This window comes from Alligator sinensis, unplaced genomic scaffold, assembly GCF_000455745.1.
Source record: "Alligator sinensis unplaced genomic scaffold, ASM45574v1 scaffold607_1, whole genome shotgun sequence".
Lineage (NCBI taxonomy): Eukaryota > Metazoa > Chordata > Crocodylia > Alligatoridae > Alligator > Alligator sinensis.
In genome coordinates this window covers 3,629,580-3,649,933 of record NW_005841935.1, presented here as the reverse complement: position 1 = coordinate 3,649,933, position 20,354 = coordinate 3,629,580, and the positions used below count along the sequence as shown (strand labels likewise).

At 47.3% G+C, this 20,354-nt stretch overlaps 1 protein-coding gene across 2 annotated transcripts in view; it reads left to right on the top strand.

Annotated features, from left to right (window-relative positions):
- LOC102371460 (neuronal acetylcholine receptor subunit alpha-7-like) overlaps positions 1-20,354 on the top strand; it is a 167,606-nt gene that overhangs the window by 24,492 nt on the left and 122,760 nt on the right. Inside the window, exons 2-3 of one of the 2 annotated variants that reach the window (XM_025199094.1) lie at positions 2,460-2,500; positions 7,406-7,537. In XM_025199094.1, coding sequence (XP_025054879.1) covers positions 2,460-2,500; positions 7,406-7,537 — 173 coding nt within the window. Of the gene's footprint in view, positions 1-2,459; positions 2,501-7,397; positions 7,538-20,354 lie in introns of both variants that reach the window. The other variant, XM_006019677.2, reaches the window with a different exon arrangement.

Below are 20,354 nucleotides of genomic sequence, written 5' to 3'. Positions count from 1 at the left end.
AAATCTCCCTGAACTCTGCTTTTGGGCTTTTTTAAAGTCTGGAGCCATTTGGTGCTGGACCAACCACTAGCATACCTTTCAGCTGCATGGTGGTGGCCGGCTTGCCCCCAGTTCAGCCATTAGGATGTCTGCATGGTGGTAAGTGAGTTTGGAACCTGTCACACCCTTCCAGACTCAACAGTGAATGTCTGTTGGGTCTTGGGGAATGCTGTAATTTATGGTGCTTTCTGCAAAGTGCCATGAGTTACATCAGGGAGCTGCATGGCTGTCAGCACCCTCAATGCTAGCTCTGCCCCTCCCAAGGAGCTCCTGCCTTGGCAAATAAATACATCTGCATCTCCTCCACTGGGTGAAACCTTTTGATACAACTAAAAGCTATTCAAGGGTTTCAGAATCATATTACATTGCTTCATAATCTGCTGCAGCTCCATCATAGAACCGGAAGGGACCTGTCAGATCATCAAGTCTGATCCCTTGCTGTGAGCAGGAAGTTATTGAGCTTAGACAAGGTCAGCAAGGTGCCCGTCCAGCCTCTTTTTGAACACCTCCAATGATGGTGACTGCGCCACCTCTGGTGGGAGTGTGTTCCAGATTCTAGCGAGAGAAAAAGGTTCTTCCTTATGGAGAAAAAGTTCTTCCTTATGTGTAGCCTGAATTTGCCCTCTATAAGTTTATGTCTCTTTGTCCTTGTCCTCCCTTAAGGTGCCCTCCTGAAGAGTTGCTCCCCCAGATCTTTGTGTTCTCCCCTGATGTACTTGTAGGTGGCTATCAGGGCACCTCTCAGCCTTCTTTTACTCAGGCTAAGCAGGTCCAAGTCCCTGAGTCTCTCCTCATAGGGCTTATCCTCCAATTGTGGGTATAACAGCAAGCATATCCCACATAATCTGTGTCTATCATGTCATGCAATGCAGGACAGCAATTTTACACTGACCCATTCCAGATTTCAAACAAGTAACACATGCTGCCTTTCAGGCTTCCTGAAGGATTGCTTTATATGTGCAGGAGACAGTGGAGTGGTTTAGGAAGGCCTTGGATAGAGTAGACTGGAGAATTAATGCATATGCATCTGGTATCCATGAGTTTCTTCACACACTTCCATCTGTGTACTTCATCCCTGGCCTAAATGTGTGACTTCTGCACTTAGAACTGGGCTTCTCTGACAGGACCCCAACTCCTGTCCTGGAAGTGGATTGGGGATCTGCACACTTGTTTCTAGAGTTTAATGCAGAACAGACAACTAGATTATCTAATCTGACTGCAGATTACACGGTATTTCTTACCAGGGATCCAGATTTTTCATTCACCAGAGACAAATGTGGATTTTCTCATTTTAAGGAGAAAAACAGGGGTTTTCTCTTTTAAGAAGAAAAACACAGATTTTCAATGGAGAAAAATATGGGAAATGGCAGGTTTCCCCTAGCAGGCTGGCACAGTTCCAGCTTGCAAGGGGCTGGGGGGAGAGGGAGGAAGGCGATCAGGCAGGGGGCACCATTTTGCATATGCACATGCAAACATGCACGTGGCAGCTAGGCAGTGTGGAGAGCAGCTCCTGCAGCTCCTTGCAGGTAAGTCTGAGAGTGGGGATTGAGGTCCCCGCAGTGAGGAAGGGAGGGAGGAGGGGAGCTGGGTAGAGCTGGGGGCTGCGTGAGGCCTGGGGCTTGGAGCCCAGGGCCAGAATGCGCAGCTGCAGGGCCTGGGCAGGGAGTGGGACAGAGCCATGGGTGGCTCATCTGGTGGGCAGCGGGAGGCTGGTTCCCTGCCACTGTACATGCTCCCGGGGGGAACATGGGGGGCATATGCCTCCCAGATTTGTACGTGTGGTGGGGGAGCATGAGGGCTGGCTGTCCTGCTACCCTCCCTCTGGGGGCAACATGACAAGGCACCCCATGCCTGCCTTGCAGCAGCAGGGATGGTCCCACAACTCTGCAAAGTAAAGTAACTTGTGTCTGGCAAAAGTTCAGCTTCCAGAAAGGCAGCCCCTTTTCTTGATTCAAAGACATCAGGAAAGGGAGAAGCCACCACCTCCCTTGTCAATTTATCCCAAGATAAAATCACCCTCTCTTTGCAAAAAAAATGTTGAGCTTTGTTTGTAATAAAAATTTGCCTGGCTTCAGCTGCCAGGCATTGGTCCTTGTGTCTAAAAGAGCATTTTGGTATCCACTGTTTTTTCCCCTGTCAGGCTGTTTAATACCTCTTATTTTCTGCATTAGGCTAAAATTATTGATGGTCCCAGAAAGTCCGCCCAGATTTGACCGGGTTAGAAATCTGAATAATCACTTCTTGTACATGGTCCTTGGGTCCTGTTATTCAAATGTATGATTATTCCATCTGCCCTGAGAATGTGACAGCCCCATGGATACTCCCATACCCAACTCAGAGACTTTCTGGCCCTCACAGATTTTCATCCCCTTGGGCATGCTTAAAAGCCCCATGTTGGATAATGTCCACCTGGGACATAGTAGTAGCAGCTGCCTCTTTAGCCCAGAGGAAGGAAAGCTTGGTTAGAAGCCAGAAATAGACTGATATCTCTCAGCTTTTCTATTGACTGGCGTTAATAATTCTGTGTGCTTGACAGCTCTTTTTCACAAGGAAGGCATTGTACTGCTCCTGTCACAGGCAAGGAAATATCATCCCTGTAGTAGGTTAACAGAGCTTGCACAAAGTTGTTTATAAGAGACCTGTATAACAGCCCTGGTTTTTTACTAGGACAGACTGTTGTCTCAGCTACTCAGATTGAATATGCCACACATACGTCCTTGGCTGTGCCCTACGCTACTGTTCACTGCAAAGCCAGGATTAGGCCCCACAAATCCTGATTCATACTCTTTTAATGCTGTCTTGCAGATAGGTGTGAAAGGCACTGGCAAAACATGTCACAGTGTCCCATAAGTTAGTCCATGCAGAGGGTAACAACGGAGTACTGCTACTGTCAGTTATTCTTCCATCTCAAATGGAAAGGTCTAGGGGTTAGATCTAAGGGCCCTGGGTTCAGACTCTGCTGCTGGCCAGGCAGAGGTCAGTGTGGCTCTACATGATGGTTTTCTGTTTTCTTTATAAAAATAACCACAAGAAAACTATTTTTTCAAAAAACATCTGCAACAGAAGAGTGTTAATATTGCAAATGTCAGGTGCTCTTGTTAGGAAATGTCAGAAATAAGACCATTCTATTCAGATGCTTTTATGTATTCATTAGTGGAGGGCCTTTGATTTAATGATCACGTATTTTGTCAAAATAGCCTAGCTTCATTTGTTGCACAAGAAGGACAGTGACTAAAGCATGGGTTTGCAAGGAGAGAAAATATGTTTTTTATTTTATTAAAGCAAGAGATCAGGGCCCAGAAACCTGAGTTTTGGTTCTGGTTCTGCTGCTCAGTTCTACGTCCCATAGGTCAAACTGTTCCATAATACATGTCATTTCCTGTGTCAGAGGGGATGTAATATCTGCATACATGGTAGGGATGGGAGTTATGGTTTCAAGGGTAAGCTTAACTCTATCCTCGCTTTTGAATAGTTGACTTTTTCAACCTAGGGCTCATGTCTTTAGCCCCCTCATCAGCCCCAGTCCCCTCGTCAGTCTCATATAATCAAAACAAAGCATGTATGACGTAAACATGGTTACATCAGCATTAGCCTAAGTTGGATTTCTTTTCAAAAGCTGAAACAAAGCTGACTATGTAAACGCTGAAGACAAGTGACATGAAGTACTTAGGATCAGAGCACAGGCTTCTTTTGCAACCAGAGCAGAAGACATGCGTGCCCCCAAACAAACGTGGAAGCAAGATAAAATGGAACAGGCATGTTGGAAAACACAAGAGTCAATTTGAACTATAAAGATATCTTTAAGAAAGTGAAAACATAGCTCATGTGAAGGCAATAGAAAGGAACTTCAATTAGGGCCAGTGAAGAGAGAATCTGGAAATAGCCAAAGAAATGCAAAATAAATAAGGAAACTTGCAAGCAAATCAATGAGTCTGTTAGACTGAGAGAGATAAAGTTAGAGAAGCAAACAGGTAATCGTGTGTAGTAGAGATGCCTAAGCCAGAGCTAGTCTTTGCAGACAGTAAGGATGAGGTACTATCCTAGATTGTAATGTCAAAAAAATCAGTGATGTAGCAACTAGATCCTTTGAATTGCAATAGGTCACGCATATGGTACTGTCCAAGGTGTTCAGGAGGACCAAAAATATGAAGCGGTACAGCTGCTAACAAAAATACACAATTTTTTCTTGCAATTAGCTACCACATAAGGTGACAGGAAACTCACATATCTTTAAAACAGAAAGCATGTGTGATGACCTTGGAAATTACGAAGCCATAAATCTTAGGCTGCTTGCAGATGTTAAAAAACCCCAAAAACAGTGCTCTACTTGAAACTCGGCACGTTCCCATGCTGAGCCCCATGCATACCCAGAAGAGGATATGCATTACTTCAACCTGGCTCTGCAATGTTTGTAAAGATCTGGCGCTTTAGTGGGGCTGTTTTGGCACTCTTATTTTATAGCTGATTGAATCAGCTTTAGATAAAAGTGCCAAAAATCCCACTGAAGCACCCAATTTTACAGATGCTGCAGAGCCAAGCTGAGTAATATGCTGCTTCTTTCAGTAAAATGTGGGTTTGGTTTTTTTTAACGTCTGCAAGCAGCCTTAGATAGGAGGTCTAGAACATGTGAAATTATTAAACAGGCCTAGTTTCTGTAAAGAAAATATATGCTGTTCCAGTCTGCTAGGATCCTTAGAGCACAATAAATAATTGGAGAAAGACGAGCTGGTTGATTTATTTGGATTGTGAAAAGGATATTTGCTGTAACGACAGAGAAAAATCCTTCCCCATTCCCCCTCCCCCAATATACCATTGTGGAGAGCTCATAGAAAACATCTGTTTAGAGTGCTGCAATGTTCAAAACCAGCAGGCACAGTGTTGTGTTGTATTAAAAAAAGCAAAGAAATTATCATTATTAATGTGTATTGCAGTGGAGCCTGGAGGCCCCCAACCAGAGATAGTGTCATTACTGTGCCAGGCACTGTACATGCATAATAAGCAACTCCTAATCATTAATATTCTTACACACCACGTGAATATATATACTTTGGTGAAGCTAGATTAAGCACATATATAAGTGCTTTGCAACATCAGGGTATGGGGATATGACTGCAATTAATGTAATACCATTGCATAAATCAATGAAACATTCTTGCCTTGAATGCTGCATTCATTTGGGTCACCCTATCTCAGGAAAAGGTTGCTCTGCTTAGAGACAGAGAAAAGAGCAATGGAAATTACTAGACGGCTTTATTATTGGAAAGCCTTCCATATAGGTGGAAGTTAAAGACATTTTGATGGAGAGAAGGAAAAAGCAAGAGTGGGGGGGAGGGTGGAGAGGGAAAAGCAGAGGTTTACAAAATAATGTGTGTCCCAGAGAAGATGGGAGGTAAATAGGAGCAAATGTGCCTCTCTCCCTGTACAAAGAAGGGGAATCCACTGAAAGTAAAGATTAAAAGTCTACAAGGAATTTAAAAGATTAGGAATGTAACTATCCTCCTCCTGCAACACACAGTTCCACAGCGCGGGACTCACCACAGCAAAGTTTATGAAAGAAAGGGGTCTGGTGGGATTTTAAAAGGATTAGACATTTGCGTGGAGCCAGACATGCCTATTTGTTACTATCTGTCATTGTAGCAGTTCAGAGCTGCTTCTTCCCAGGGGCAGCACGAAATACCAGAGAAACCCCCTTGTCCACAGCTCTCCTCATTTAATTGCAGTATCTCAGAGTGATAATTCTGACCCTGATGAATTCAGTGAGAGTTTTGCAATTGATTTCAATGGAGCCCAGCTCTCTCCCCTGGTCCATTACTTGGCATGTGATTCACCAGAGTCATAGCTCTGCCTTCTTTCCACCATTTGTGGCAGAAGATCTGGACAGGCAGCCTGTACCCTCCTGAGCACAGAGGCTGCAGTTTGCTCTGGCCCCACAAAGGGCAGGGAAATGGGGAGTCCTCACTACTTCCCACACTTAGCATATGATTGTCTGCCACAACCAGATCCATGGACAGTAAGAACATGTTTGGTCATCTACCATAGCATAGACTTAGCCACACACTTTCCACTCCCATGCTTCCCACCATAAGGCAGCCCCTGTGTCTGGGGTTGGGAAGCAAATGCCCTATAAGCATACTACTCTATAACTGCCTGTGAGGGGACCCCGAGTTATAGCCAAGACCATGACAGGGCAAACTTACCTTGAGGTGAAATACCAAATTACAGGGACAGACATATTTCAGGGATAAAAACAGGCCAAATTGAATAACCAGGGAAAAACAGGACCACAGGCCTGGGGTAGACAGAACAAAAAAGATAAAAGTTCAACACTGGCTGCCGCCTAGCACTTCACTGTCACCCCTGCCCAGTGCTTACTTCTTTGTTCCTCACTGTCTCTGCAGTGAAACTGCCTCTCATCCCTGGAGGTCTCGGCTTCCCTGCCCGCCTTAACAGCATGTCTTTGCCCCATCGCTCCAGACTTCCTAGCTGCAATTCCCACGAGGCAGACTCCCTTCGTCTCTGCCCTCTGGGGCAGCGCATCAGCAGGCTTCAGTGGACTCCAGCAAGCTGTGTACTGGCAGACACTCACACAGGCATATGCATATGCACTCTCCAGCTCCCCTGCTTATATATAGAAAGAGCCCAGTTCTCAGGAAAGGCCCTTCCAGCGCCATCCAGAGGGCCCAGTGCCATGAGCCAGGTCATACCTAGCCCCACTGCAATCCAGCCATTAACACTTTCCCTGCCAGAACAAAACCCATCCAAAAATATTACATTCAGCAGGGAACATCAAAATAGTTCAACCACATAACCCTCACACTACCCATACAGGAGTTTCTTGTGTCTGCCTCTGAAAGAATAACTCCTGAGCATTGCCAGAGACAGGATGCTGGGCTTAGAAAGGCCCCTGGTTTGAACCAGTAAGGCATCCTATGGCATATTAGCCCATGTAATTCCTCATTTGCCAGACCAACCAAAATTGTAAGTTTGCTGGTGATAAGAAATCTGCAGTTGTCTGAGTTTGCTGGGAGAAGTGATAGGTCCCCGCAGTTCCCTGTTTGGGCACTACTGCCTTAGACAGACCTAGTGCTTCGGCAGTGCCTTTCTGACAAAGCAAGCTAACTGTTTCTGGTCAGCTCACACAGCTCAAGCTCTTCGGTTGTAGTGCAATAGAAACAGGCACATGGTACCTATAAGCACACAGGGTTTTATGGAGCTGTGGAAAATAGCATGAGCAAAGAGACAGGCCCTTACTTTCTGTGATTCAGCTTTCAAAATCAGACCAAGATCATCCAAAATCAAATGGACCTTCCGATCTGATCAGGCTGCCTAATTAACATCATTCTCTCTTTTTCTGCAAGTTTCTCAGCAGGGCGAGAGCCAGAGGCGCTTGTATAGAGAACTGCTGAAAAACTACAATCGCCTTGAAAGGCCTGTGGTGAATGACTCCCAGCCTCTTCTCGTGGAGCTACAATTGTCTCTGCTACAGATAATTGACGTGGTAAGTCAGCAGTGGTCCTGCTTCTGGGGGCAACACATTAATGTAACTAATTCATTTTCTGTTGCAAATAATGCTGGGACAGCATGCTTCCTTATACCCAGCCTGTTAAAGACAGGAAACTGAGGACACGATGGGTTTGATCAAGCATTTTCCAGAACATCAACACATGGTTGTGTCACTTTGGAAAACTAAGCACCACTCTAAATGCACAGATGTCTCCAACGCTATACATGAGTAGTAGGTTGATTAATTATGTAGCTTTTCAGTGCTTTCTACAGAAAAACACAATCTCTATTAAAGAAATTAAAACCATGTGTTACTACAAATTATTTATCATACGGTGTTCTCAAAAGCAGTACAGCATAGCTTTAACTGTGGACCATGTGTTATCCTGAGAGCTACTCTCAAGGACCTGTGCACTGTGCAGTTACATATGGAGCAGCCTGGAGCCACCATATGAAAGGTCACAACATCAGAGGCAGCAGCACCAATCTACCCACCTGAATTGACACCAGGGGCAATGTTAGAGCAGTTCAAGCCATGTGATTGCACCGAGCTCTGAGATGGCTGGGAGTCCCCATTGCATTAGCAGCTGCAAAACTGGCTAGCACCTAATAGGATAGCTGCAGCATGAGGAGACAGCAAACCCCTTGGGATACTTTATGGCACGTTAGGTGATTTCAAAGCATTTAATCTATTCCCACTGGGCAGAGGCATAGCTACCAGGGCTCTGTGCCTTGGGTGGTGGCAGCAGCAGAGCCAGCAGGAGCAGACAGGCTGTCTGCAGCAGCGGTGGTAGCTGGGCTGGCTGTGGTGACAGCTGCCATGCTTGTTGTGTCCCCTCTAAGTGAGTGCCAGGGGTGGTGTCTTCATCACCCACGCCTTGCTACATGAATGTCTTTGGGGTCTGTCACCTGGTAGTCCCCCTAAGTGCCTGGGCATGTGGCCTAAGGATGTCATAATTTACCCAAATGGGCAAAAAAAGCAAGAAGCTGCTTTCACTGAGTACTCAGTGGGTGTGTTTACATGAGATGTTTTATTGAGCATTAGACTAATCTAATGCACAGTAAAGTGTCACCATCTGCACATGAACAGCAATTACTGTGCAGTAGATTAGTCTAATACGCTGTTTTCTAGTACCTGTAGATACAGGTACTAGAAATCGGCGTATTAAATTAATGCGCTGAAGTACACATCTAGACACTGACCAGGAGCAAATTGCTCCTAGTCAGCTTAAGCAGCAGGGGCTACACGGGGCAGGGAGAGCGGGCAGCCAGGACAGTTCTCCCCCACCCTATGGAGACAGGACCAGCTTCCATGTCCCTTGCCAGCCTGGGACTGGCACCCGGGGGAGCCTAGAGCTCCCCGTGTCTGCTGCAATGGGGCAGAACAGGGCAGGAGAAGCCCTGGATTGAACTGCTCCTGTTGGGAGAAAATTTGCTTCTGACTGGCGCACATTCAGATGCATGTGAGGCCACAGTTTAATACGCCTGAATTTTCTATGCAGAAGATTCAAGCACATTAATTGCATGTGTTGATGCACCCAGTAATTCTTAACTTCATTGCTGGGAACAAACTGTAAAGGATTTAGCATCTTCAGGCCTATTACCTAGGAAACCTCTCTCAGTCCATTCAGAAGTAGTAGCATATTTCTTATTAGTCCTTTTGGTCAAGCTACAGAGTTTGTTGTGTGGCTGGGAGCCCTTCCGTAAGCATGTGACATGGGCTTTGCCTGCCCTGACAGGCAGCTGTCCTTTTCATATACTCCCTGTTGTACTGGCTATGAACGACACGTGCCCCCGGTGGCTGGGGGGCATGGCGGTGGCAGGAGCACGGTGGTGGTAAGTGGGAGCTCCCACAGACGCCGCTGGCAGTGTTGGCAGTGGGGTGGCAAGCGGCGTCCGTTCAGAGGTGCCTTTTTGTAGGTGGTGCACCGTCACGCTCAGGGGATGCACATACACCTACATGCACCCCCTACATGTTGCCCTGGTACTGGCCCTATATCTGTCCCATAAGAGTTCACTGGCCACTCCCTTTGGACCAAAAACCTGTTTGGCTCATGCATATCCCTTTCCTAGGTTTATCCTCTCTCACTGGGCCACCTCGACCACCGCAACACAGACACAAGAAAACTTGCTCTGTTCTCCTGAAAGTCCTTTTTAAGCCTTTGTCTAGTTATTCCTCAGGGTGAGGGACCCTCCATCCACTCTCTGCTGCTTTCCTTCTGGTTTTCCATTGCTATTTAGGTTTTCCATTGATATTGAATGCTCCTGCACCAACATCTTAGCTCAGCTCAAGAAAGTCACTCTGCAGTGTGTGTAACATAAGAAGTCCACCACTAGCCATTTTGCATTCTAATCCCTGTCCTTAATTAAAAACAAGCACAAAAGGAAAGAGAAGTAGTTGCGGGGGTGGAGGGGTGTTTCCTAGAAGCGTTCCTTTTGAGTTTTCTGTTCATATTCATCTGGTAATAACCCTGCCCTCTATTAATCTCTCCTTCTGTGGTTCTTGCCTGCTGCAATAGCGAAGTAGTAAAGATGGGGAAGGATCAGTAGTATAACTAGGGATGGATAAGAGATAATTAATTAATACAGGGTACCAACTTAGGAGGGGCGCTGTAACTACCCCACACTGGTGCAGAGTCTGGGCTCTGACTGCACACCTATGCTAGGCTCTCCAAAACAGTCTCTGCCTGCTGCTTTTTTAAGAGCAACAGCCTGGGTGGGCAAAGCTTGTGGGGGCAGCAGCAGCAGCAGTGGAAGCTCAGCCAGGGACTGTTTTAGATTTCCTGGCATGGGAAACACTGCTGTACTCTGCCCCCTCATCCCCTGCCACTGCCCCTGCTCTTGGAAACCGCATGCTGTCCCCCTTTCTCAGAATCTGCATGCCACCCCCACCCTCCTAGAAAAGGGGTTCCTAACCTTTTTATGCTGCGGACTGGCAAACCGTAGATCTGAAATGACTGTGGACTGGAAGTGACTGTGGACAGGCAAACTGTGGACCAGAAGTGGCTGTGGACCGGGAAACTGCGGGCCAGCAGTGACTGGCATACTGTGGACATGCAGCTAACCCTTTTTTATGCTCAGTATAAAAAAGGATTGGCTGCTGGTTTGCAGTATGGTGGTCACTTCCAGACTTCCAGTCTGGCAGCCAACCCTCCTGTGGACTGGCAGCCAACCCTTCATGGCCTGGTACCAGGCTGTGGCCTGGGGGTTGGGAACTCCTTTCCTAGAGGATTTGCCCCAGGTGCCAACTCTGGTTGTTATGCCACTGGGAAGAATGACTTATGGAACTGGGAGTAGTTAAGGGAGGGCCTTCAACTCACCCCAAAATAGAGGTTTAGACATACCCAGAAGACCACACAAAGTTACACTTCACACAGAGGCAGAATTGGCTTAGTGCTCCCTTTGTTCATAGGCAAAACACATAGCAAGGACAGGCTGTGGCACTTAGATTATGGGAGACATGTATCACTTCAGTTTCCTCCATGATGGTACATCAAAACATCCCATATACCCTCTTTTAATCGTCACCTGGAGATGCAGCCATAGTGAGCCTTCCAGGAACTTAGTCTCCACGTAGGCTTCTATCTGACATACAGCAGTTGCCAGGTTTCCTACTATCCACCAATTAAATCCCTCAACCAAGAATGCTTCACTTACTCCATCCTACCATTTACTTGCTGCATGGTCTCCAAGGAGAACACCTGCCTTGTGAATCCCTGTTATGGAAAAAGCTGGTGCTGAACCAGGATGGCTTCGCATATCAGAACCTGAGATGCATGATCTTGATAGTTCCACTCACTGAGAAGATGATCCACTGTATTTGGTACAAGCAGGAGCCCAAGGAATGGTCATTCTGTCTAGAGGTAGCAGGCTCCACATAGGAAGGGGTAACATTTCCAACAAGCTGGGCGCATCTACACATGACTGTATGGTGCCTTTGTTACTGTGCTGTCATTTAGTACTTCCTTTTTGGAAGTACTAAAAGACAGCGCAGTACCAGCCCATCCTGTGCAGTGCCGGCTGCACGCGGTTATTTTTGGCCACTATGCCACCAGAGCAATGCACTATAATGAGGGAGTACATTGCTACACTGACATAGTGGCAGCATCACAGTTTTTGCCAATGGATGCTACGGCACCATAGCGCATCACCACAGTGCCGTATTGTCTTGTGTAGATGCACCCGCTGACACCTGAAAACAATAGCTTTTCTCTGTTCAAGTACAGACCATTTTATCACGCATTATACTAGGGCTGACCTCCTTTCTGCCCCAAATCCCTGCTCTGCAGTATCATGACCAAAGTCCCTGTGGAGTTGGCTCAATGGTAAGTGGGAGAACAAGCATGTACATTTCTGATATAGGATTCTAAAACTCTTTTGTCCTTGCACACACTGGAGGAGATTTGGTTCAGGTTGAGTTGGAGATTTGATCCACAGCTAGTTTTGGCATAAAATAATCCAAGGCAAAATCCTTTCTTTACTCCCAGGAAATTTTCAATACAAACAATCCCTTCAAGCTCTAGGAATAATTTTTTTCCCCCCACTCTTCTGTTATCAGTATTATAGAACACAGGCAACCTCTCCTCCCTTCCTCCATCCCATATAACTTGTAGTGTTTATCTTGCTTTCTTCCTGCACCAGTCTACAGCACCCTTCAAGACAAGGTGTAACAGGCTGTCTCTGTCCCCTTCAAGAGGTACTGTGGTTCTGATGCATCTGTGCAAAGGAAGATACAACCTAGGAGAGACGAGCAGTGAGTTTAGATCTCCAAGCACTTCCTAGAGAGGATATTCAAGCTCTAGCACAGGTGGAACCAACAAATTTTGGCTCCTGCCGAAAGGGTTGCAAGGAGATAGCAGTCAATCAGAATGCACCAGACTGACTAGGAAGGCTGCTTACCTGTTTCTTCTAAAAGAGGAATGCAGACAAGTCTTTGGGTGCAGCTGGATAGGAGACAAAGTTCCAGATCCTAATACAACACACCAAGTCGGGCCAGGACCTGGCAATCCAACTGAAGTTTCAATTAAAACATGCAACACACTATTTATGATGTTAAAAAAAATACAGGCAGACAGGTAGCCTGTTTTGAGTTATATCAGTCTAGCTAAAACATCTTGTTATGAGATACCTTGCTTCTGGTAAACTGTGATACCCTCTTTGTTACTGTCATCATTTTAGTACACTAGCCAGAGGGGGTTGGGGCTTTCTAACAGCCTAAAAATGGACACTATAATTTTCAGAATGATTAATTTAATCCTGTAGCCCAAAGATTATATGGGGTGGGGGGGGGGGCATGCGGAGAGCTACAAAACATAAAGTCTTCTGTGGAAAAAACATTTTTAAATGCTTCAATGAAAACCTTCCTTTAGGCAGAGGGCAGCCCTTTAAGTCCTTCATCTCCATTATGTCATGCTTTGTGTTCTAGTGAATTTAATTTCTATAACCCTTCCGAGTGAAGCAAATAGGAAAGACTTAAAAAAAAAAAAAAAGAGGTCAGCTAAGTGGTTACATGCTCTAGGAAAAAAAAACCTTTACTTTTTGTGTAACATTACAGATGCTATGCAGTGTAAAATAAGCACTTACAGTCAATTTTGCCTGTTTAAAGGTATCTTTTGCTATGGGCAAATTAAAGAAAATTTTTGTAGTAGGGAGTCTATCAAAGTTGCTTGCCTCATCACATCTATTTTGTTAAGTCCACTGCCCATCTCAGGAGGAGGAATCTGTCCTTGTGGTTTAGGATCTGATCAAGAAAGCATTCACATCCTTTTTTTTGTGGCTAACTACTGTATGTACTGAAATATAAGATGACCCCCCCAATAATTAGATTCTATATATGGAACATTTATAAATTTCTTATAATTCTCTAGGTATAAAATCTAATTATTGGAGGTTTACCTTGACTTTGTCCTCTTTGCACTGCTAGAGCAGGGAAAATAAATCTGAGGGGCCAGGTAGCCTCCTTCCTTTTGCACCCCCCGCCTTCCCCAACAACCTCCTTCTCCTTCAATCCCTTCCCTGCCTCCTTACTACCAGATCCTGTTCTCCCTGAGCACATGGAAGTGAAAAGCAAGTTTGAAAACACTGACCTTGAAATAAACACAATTTACCATATGGGCAAATTACTACAGTTACCCATAGACTTAGCTTATCCAGGATTGATGCAGTTTACCTATTTTCAAACTGCTGCAAGTTTTAGCACAGGTATTCTATGAGCACACTTTTAAACAGCACTTTTGTATCCACTTATATATAATTAAAACTATGCTTTTTAAAAAAAAATTCATCTCTCAGGCCCAATTAGCCAAATCAGTTATGAATTCTACTTACTGAGCAGACCTCAATTGTTCAAGTCTGTGTGGCACTACCTGGCAAGTATCCTGCCTAGACTTTAGCCTGAGGCTTCAGATACTCTCAAATCCATGGCAGGCATCCTACATGCCTCCAAGTCTCACTTGCCCTAAACTCAAAGGGTCAAGCTAGGGAGAAATTCCTCATCTCCATAAAATAGGCATGTAGCCAAGATCTTCCCATTGGGGGCCTATAGTAGGCTCTCACAAGGGACCCCATCTGCAGTGCATTGGACAGGTCTCCAACCTTTACTACACAATGCTGTTTAAGGTGATCTTGGCCCTGGGAACATACCAGTGCAGCCCAGGTTCTATACTTGATCTGAGCCAAGATTATTAGTCCAAACCCAAAAGTTCATTGGGCTGGGCCCCAGTAGAGTCAACAGCATTTTGAGCCATGTTGACCGCTCAGTTCAGCACTGCTCAGTGTGTGTGTATACTCCAGACACTCCCTGCACAAAGAATTCATGTGTTAATTAGCACCCCCACTCATGACTGGAACCGGGTGTTCTTGTCACAAATCCTGGAGGCTTCAAAAATTTATAAGCCAATGAAGTGGAAGGCAAACTGGTCTGACTCCACCTCATGGTGGAGGAGGTGTGTGACCTTGTGGTACTTTGGGGATGTGCAGAGATAGTTTGCGTGAATCAGACGCTCGAATGCTCACATTTATGAGGCCCTGTCAGGCGGGATGTGGGAGTGAGGGTACTCCCGGTTGGCAGGGCAATGCTGCATAGAGGTCAAGGCTTTGTAGGCATAGTGGATGACCAACTTCAATTGCCTGTCTGGTCATGGCCAAAAGTCTACAAGTCTTACAAGAGCTGACCGGCATTTTGGCACCCTAGGAGCCAGGTCACACCCCTGCAAGTGGCACCAGCAGGGGTTGCCTGCCCAAGTCCTCACCCTGCCCTGATGCCTCCAGTGATGTGTCACTGGAGGAGGGGACTTCAGGTCTTCAGTGCCCTGCTCCACCCTCCTCTCCAGCTGCTGCTTCCACTGGCAGTTTGGGGAGCCCTGCCCAGCAGCTGCCTTGCCCTCGGCACAGCCCCACACCCTGCCACAAGGAGTGGCTGGTAATGAGACTGCTGGCTACCAGCAATGCCAGCTCCTCCAGGGTGGGGCCCTGGCTGGGCACTGGCCTACTGCACACCACAGGCTGCAGACACCAGGTGCATCTGGTTGCCCTTGCTGATGGCGATGCCGGCACCAAGCTGCCAGCCTTGCCAGCCCCGGACATGTGGTAAGTCCCACACTGGGGGAGGGCCTTCCCAGCCCCTGCCCCTGCCTGGCTTCCTTCCTGGCCTGTTCACACCCCCTGCTCCAGGTTCCTCCCACCCCCCAGCTTGCGGATAGGTGGGACACAGTTCAAACTTTATTCAGCAGCCCATGTCCCCACAGCAGCGCACCAATGCCAAAGAAGGCATCAATGCTGGCAGCGAAGTCCTCCTTAGCAGTGGGGTACAGGTATGTGTAGCACTACCACAGGTAGCCCTACAGGCAGTGGTAGAGGTTGTAGGGCAGCCTGAGCTTGCCTCCTATGCCATTGAAGCTCAGGGTCCCAAACCAGGAGTGCAATTGTTGACAGGGCACCAGAAGGATCAGCAGCAGGATATAGTGGCTTGGGCACCCCTTCATTTGCAGAAACAGCTCATTGTGCACCACCCAGGGCACACACAAAAGGGGCATGATCAGGGCACAGCAGCAGCATGGTGGGGGGGCCAGCCTTGTGGTACCTCCCTGGAGAGGCCCCTTGTGTGCCCAACCCCTTGCCCCAGTTGCTTGGGAACCCCACATGCCTGAAACCCAGATGCCATGGGGTGGGTGGCAGCACAGCAGAGTGGCTGGCCTGCAATCAGGGGGAGGGGGTGGGAAGGAGGGTCTAGAGCTCTGGCAGCAGGTGCTGTCATCAGCCTGGCCTGTCCTGCCCTGGGAAGGGGATGGGGGAGACAGGCTGCCTGCGGCCAGCACCCAGCAGGCCATCAGCCTCAGGGGAGTGCATAGGGACGGGGGGCTCAGGGGCAGCCACCTGGGCCCAGGCCTGGCCAGCTTAACATGGTCCCTGGGCACCTGTGCTTGGCCCCTGGTGCAAAGCATCTTATCTCTGAAATGTTGCAAACTCTCACAAAAGTTTTCTGTCTCTTGCCTCTGCAAGGCCAACATCTGGACACAGGGGAGAGGCCACCAGCCCCATTGTGGAAACAGGCTCTGGGTTGCTGCCAATCACCACTGAAGCCGCCTGGATGTGTAGTCTGTGCTAGCGGTGCACCAGGGACCAAACCCTCCTGCTCTATCAGGTGGTGGCAGTGGCAATGGCAGAGGAGCGGGAGGCATGGGAGCAGGCCTGGCGGGTAGAGGACTTTGCCCAGGAGGAGGCATGGGACAGTGTGCAGTGGGACCACTGGGCCCATATGGAGGCCCTGGAACGTGAGCACCTGGAGTAGCTCTGGCAGCAGGGGGACACTGACCATATAATTTCATGTCTCAGGCCAAATTAGCCAAATCAATTCTTAATTCTATCAACCGAGCACAGTTCAGTTGTACAAGTCTGTGTGGCACTACCACCAGCAATTATGCTACTTCCCAGACTCTTCAGCCTGGGGCTTCAGAAATTCCCAAATGCATGGCAGGCAATAGGGGTGTATGAAACAGCCCGTATTCAATTCAGATTTGGGCTGAATAGGGACAGTGATGCAATTTGTTGATTTGGATCACTGTCCTGATTAGATTTGGCAGAATCCATATCTGAAGATTCGATGCTGATTCAGAGAATCAGTGATTTGACCATAGCCACAACTTTAAATGTTTTTTCTATATAACTCAAGGTACCAGGCATAGCTCATGAATGCTGCAATGGTGGGGATGAAGATATGTCCCACAGGAGTGCGGGGGGGAAGAGGGGGGACCCCTCACATGCTCAGCAGCAAACCCAGAAGTGGACTGGAAGTTTCTGAATCACTGAAACTTTGCACAGCCCTAGCAGGCAAGCCCCAAGCCCTTGGAGTTCAGACACCCCTCTAGGCTTGCTTGCCCATATATGGCTATGGATATGATTATGGATATGGATATTGTTTATATAATTCCATGTTTCAGGCCAAATTAGCCAAATCAGTTCTGATTAGCACCAACTCTTTCTTCAAATCATGGTGAGCCACTGTACAGAATACATTTTTATTTCCTCTTTACTCCCACATCTGAGTTGCATCTTTCTTTCCCATTTCCAATGATTCCTGTTTCTTTACCAGCCTTAAATGGTTGACAAACATCACCAAATAGGGCCCCAAACAGTTAACACAGAATCCCTGTTGGCCCCTCTCTTGGCTTGGTGCATATGATTAGTGTGACCCCCATCCTCCATGAGGTGGAGTCAGACTAGTTTGCTCTCCACCTCCATTGTATATACATTTTTGAACCCTCCCAGGACTTGTGACAAGAACACCTGGTTCCAGTCATGGGGAGGCGTGAATTAGCACATGGATCATTTGTGGGGGGAGTGTCTGAAGTATACACACACACTGGGCAATCCTGATCTGTGGGGTCAACATGGTTTGAAATATATATAAAAATGTGGTAGGTTCCCATCAGTGTCTTGAGCTTTTTGGCTAAGATTAAATATAGCAACCCAAGGAACTGGAGGCCCATTGCCCTGTGCTCCACAATCTATGAGTTCTAAGCCAGCTGCCTGGAAGTCTGGATAACTGATAGGGCAGTGAGTGGGAAGGTCATCAGCCTGAGCCAGAAGGGCTTCTTGTCAAGACTAGGCTGCTATGAACATAACTTTGTGCTCCAGATGTCACTGGATGATGCTCAGAGGGCCAGAAGACAGTGCATGGTGGCATGACTAGACATCTCCAATGCCTTTGGCTCCAAGCCTCACCACCATATCTTTGACACTTTCTGAGAATTCAGGATGTCAGACAGGACCATTGACCTTGTGTGGGAGCTGTAAGATGGCTGCACCACCACCATTTGGTCATCAGAGAGCAAGGCACACGATATCCCCATCCGGTTTGTAGTGAAGCAAGGCTGCTGGCTCAGCCCCATCAACAACCTGGCAACGGAGCTGCTCCTTTGAGCAGTGGCGGGAGGCCCTGGTGGACTTGACCTCTATGGGTATAATCTGAGTGTCCTGGCCTATGCGCATGACTAGGTCCTCCTTGCCAGTGATGCCAAACAGCTGCAGAGGACGTTGGATATCAGCTCCAAGGCAGCCAGAGTGTGGTGGCTGTGCCACAACATTATCCAGGACCAACTGGCCAAAGCCTTCCTGGCCTCAACAGGGACTGTGTCCATCAACTGCATTGTCCCAGGCTGTGAGAGCCAGCTTCACGCAGACAACCTTGTGATTGATGATGTTACCAAATCTGCCCATTACTTTGGGGTGTGCTCATTTATTAGGGATAGTTTCTAGGGTCTTGGTGATTCTGTCAATGTGCTGCTTGTGTTACTATACGGAGCTGTATTTCTCCCTTCTGCAAGCCCTCACCCCCAGTGGAGCTATCTTGCAGGACTCAATCTCAATGGGCTGGGTTCCTCCAGTCACCAAATCAGTCATACACACAAACACACACAAATTAACGTGACACGCCTGACCTGGCCGGGCTGATCGGCATGGACAGGCTGACACCCTCATATGCCAAGAATCAGTTCATAAGAGCAACAATAAAATGCAGTCAAACACAAGCACACAGGTAAACAGAATCCCTCTGAATCCGGCTGGGTGTCCAGCTGACACCCTCATGGGCCAGCATTCAGTTCATAAGGGCACGTCTGAGTCAAACTGGGTCAATCAGCCTGTACAAGCTAATCCCCTTATGTGTTTCAAACTCAGCACGTTCCAATCTTTGGCCTCTTGATGAGCAGACCCCACAATAATTTGGGCTTCACAGGGATCTTTAGCATAGGTAAAAGAAGCGTTGTTGCAGAGCACGGGAGGAAAGAGAAGCAGAGAAGGAAAAATATACCCAATTACTACCAGTTTGACTATAAAAGTTATTTATTGCTAAGCATATGACATATATAATAGTACTAGTAGTAATAGACATGCAAAAGAAAAACAAACACCAACAATGACAATACTACCCTGGTTTCACTAAGTATTTGGGGAAACTTAGCTCAAGCTTAACTGATACAGTTCAGGTTCAGAAGTTTATGCCTAGAAAGAAGACAGAGAACGCTGGGATCTCACCTAGTCCACGGTACTCAGGCTGCAAAGCTGACAGGCACAGTCTGTAGCACAGTCCTTGAAGGGAGAGATGATCTGTTCTTCCAGCGTCCCAAGAACGACAGGGGATGGTGTCAGCACAGGGGTTTTCTTCTTCTCCTTCTTTCCTCCTGCTTATACTTCTTTTCCTTCCTTTTCCTCTTCCTCTTCTCCCTCTAGCAGCACACACACTTACAGATTTTTATACCCTCAGTTCAGCTGCTTCGAAGCACCCTCAGTAGTGTAAATCATTGTCTTTTCTATTGACAAGGGGTTATCTGGTTTGGACCATCTCAGGAAACTGATTGATAATCAGGAAACACTTAAGATTAGGGAGTAACCCAAATACTTGGGAGCCAGCTTGAGATTCCTATGGGTGGCAGATATACTGATGGGATATCTCATGGTTTCTTCAGGAACAATAGATAGCTTGCAGCATCAGGATTTTGGATTTTTACTTGTTGTGCACAAGCCTCAGCTTAGCATGACTTTTCCAGATCTTACTATAGTCTTTTAACAGACTTAAAACAATTATTGGGGTGCTCATAACCTTTTGTGGAGAGGACTCCCACCAGTCGTCTCGGGAAAGATATGACAACACCTGGGATTAGGGCTCCAGCAGGCTGGATGCTGTGATGAACCCTTAACCATTGTTCAAATGTTGCCCATACCCCCTCTGACTCGGTCTCTTGCCTCAGCATTCCCTAACCCGGCAACCGAGTTTTAGTCAATCAAGTTTAAATAGGCCTCCCATAGTGGGACCGGGGATTCACTCTTGTCACCCTTATCTGGTGAGGGTCTTAGGTGTGTCTCTCACTGCATCTTAATCAGTTTCATTTAGGTAGAGGGGTGGGGGGGTGAGTCCTTTGTGAGTCAGACAGACTGCATCCTGTGGCAGGGGTGCCCAAGAACACAGAGCTGAGACGTAACAATGAGGACAGTAAGCACATCATGATGGTAGATGTGGCAGGCTCACACTCCACTTACTACAGCACCGACATTCAGGTGGCCAGTCTATTGGCAAGTCAGCTGCCACCACACAGCTGGAGGGAGCCGCACCAGTTGATTCGGCACCTGAAGGCTCTGGGTATAAAAGAAGCTCAGGAGCAGAGCCAGGGGAGAGAGATGAGGCAGCACTGGTGGCAGAGCTGGATGCTTTCCCCAGAGCCAGAAAGGAGCTGATGTGTCTCTGCAGGGTGAGCATGCCCCGAGAGGCAGTGCCTGCCCGTCCCACCACTGAAACATCCAGAGAGGACCTGGGTATA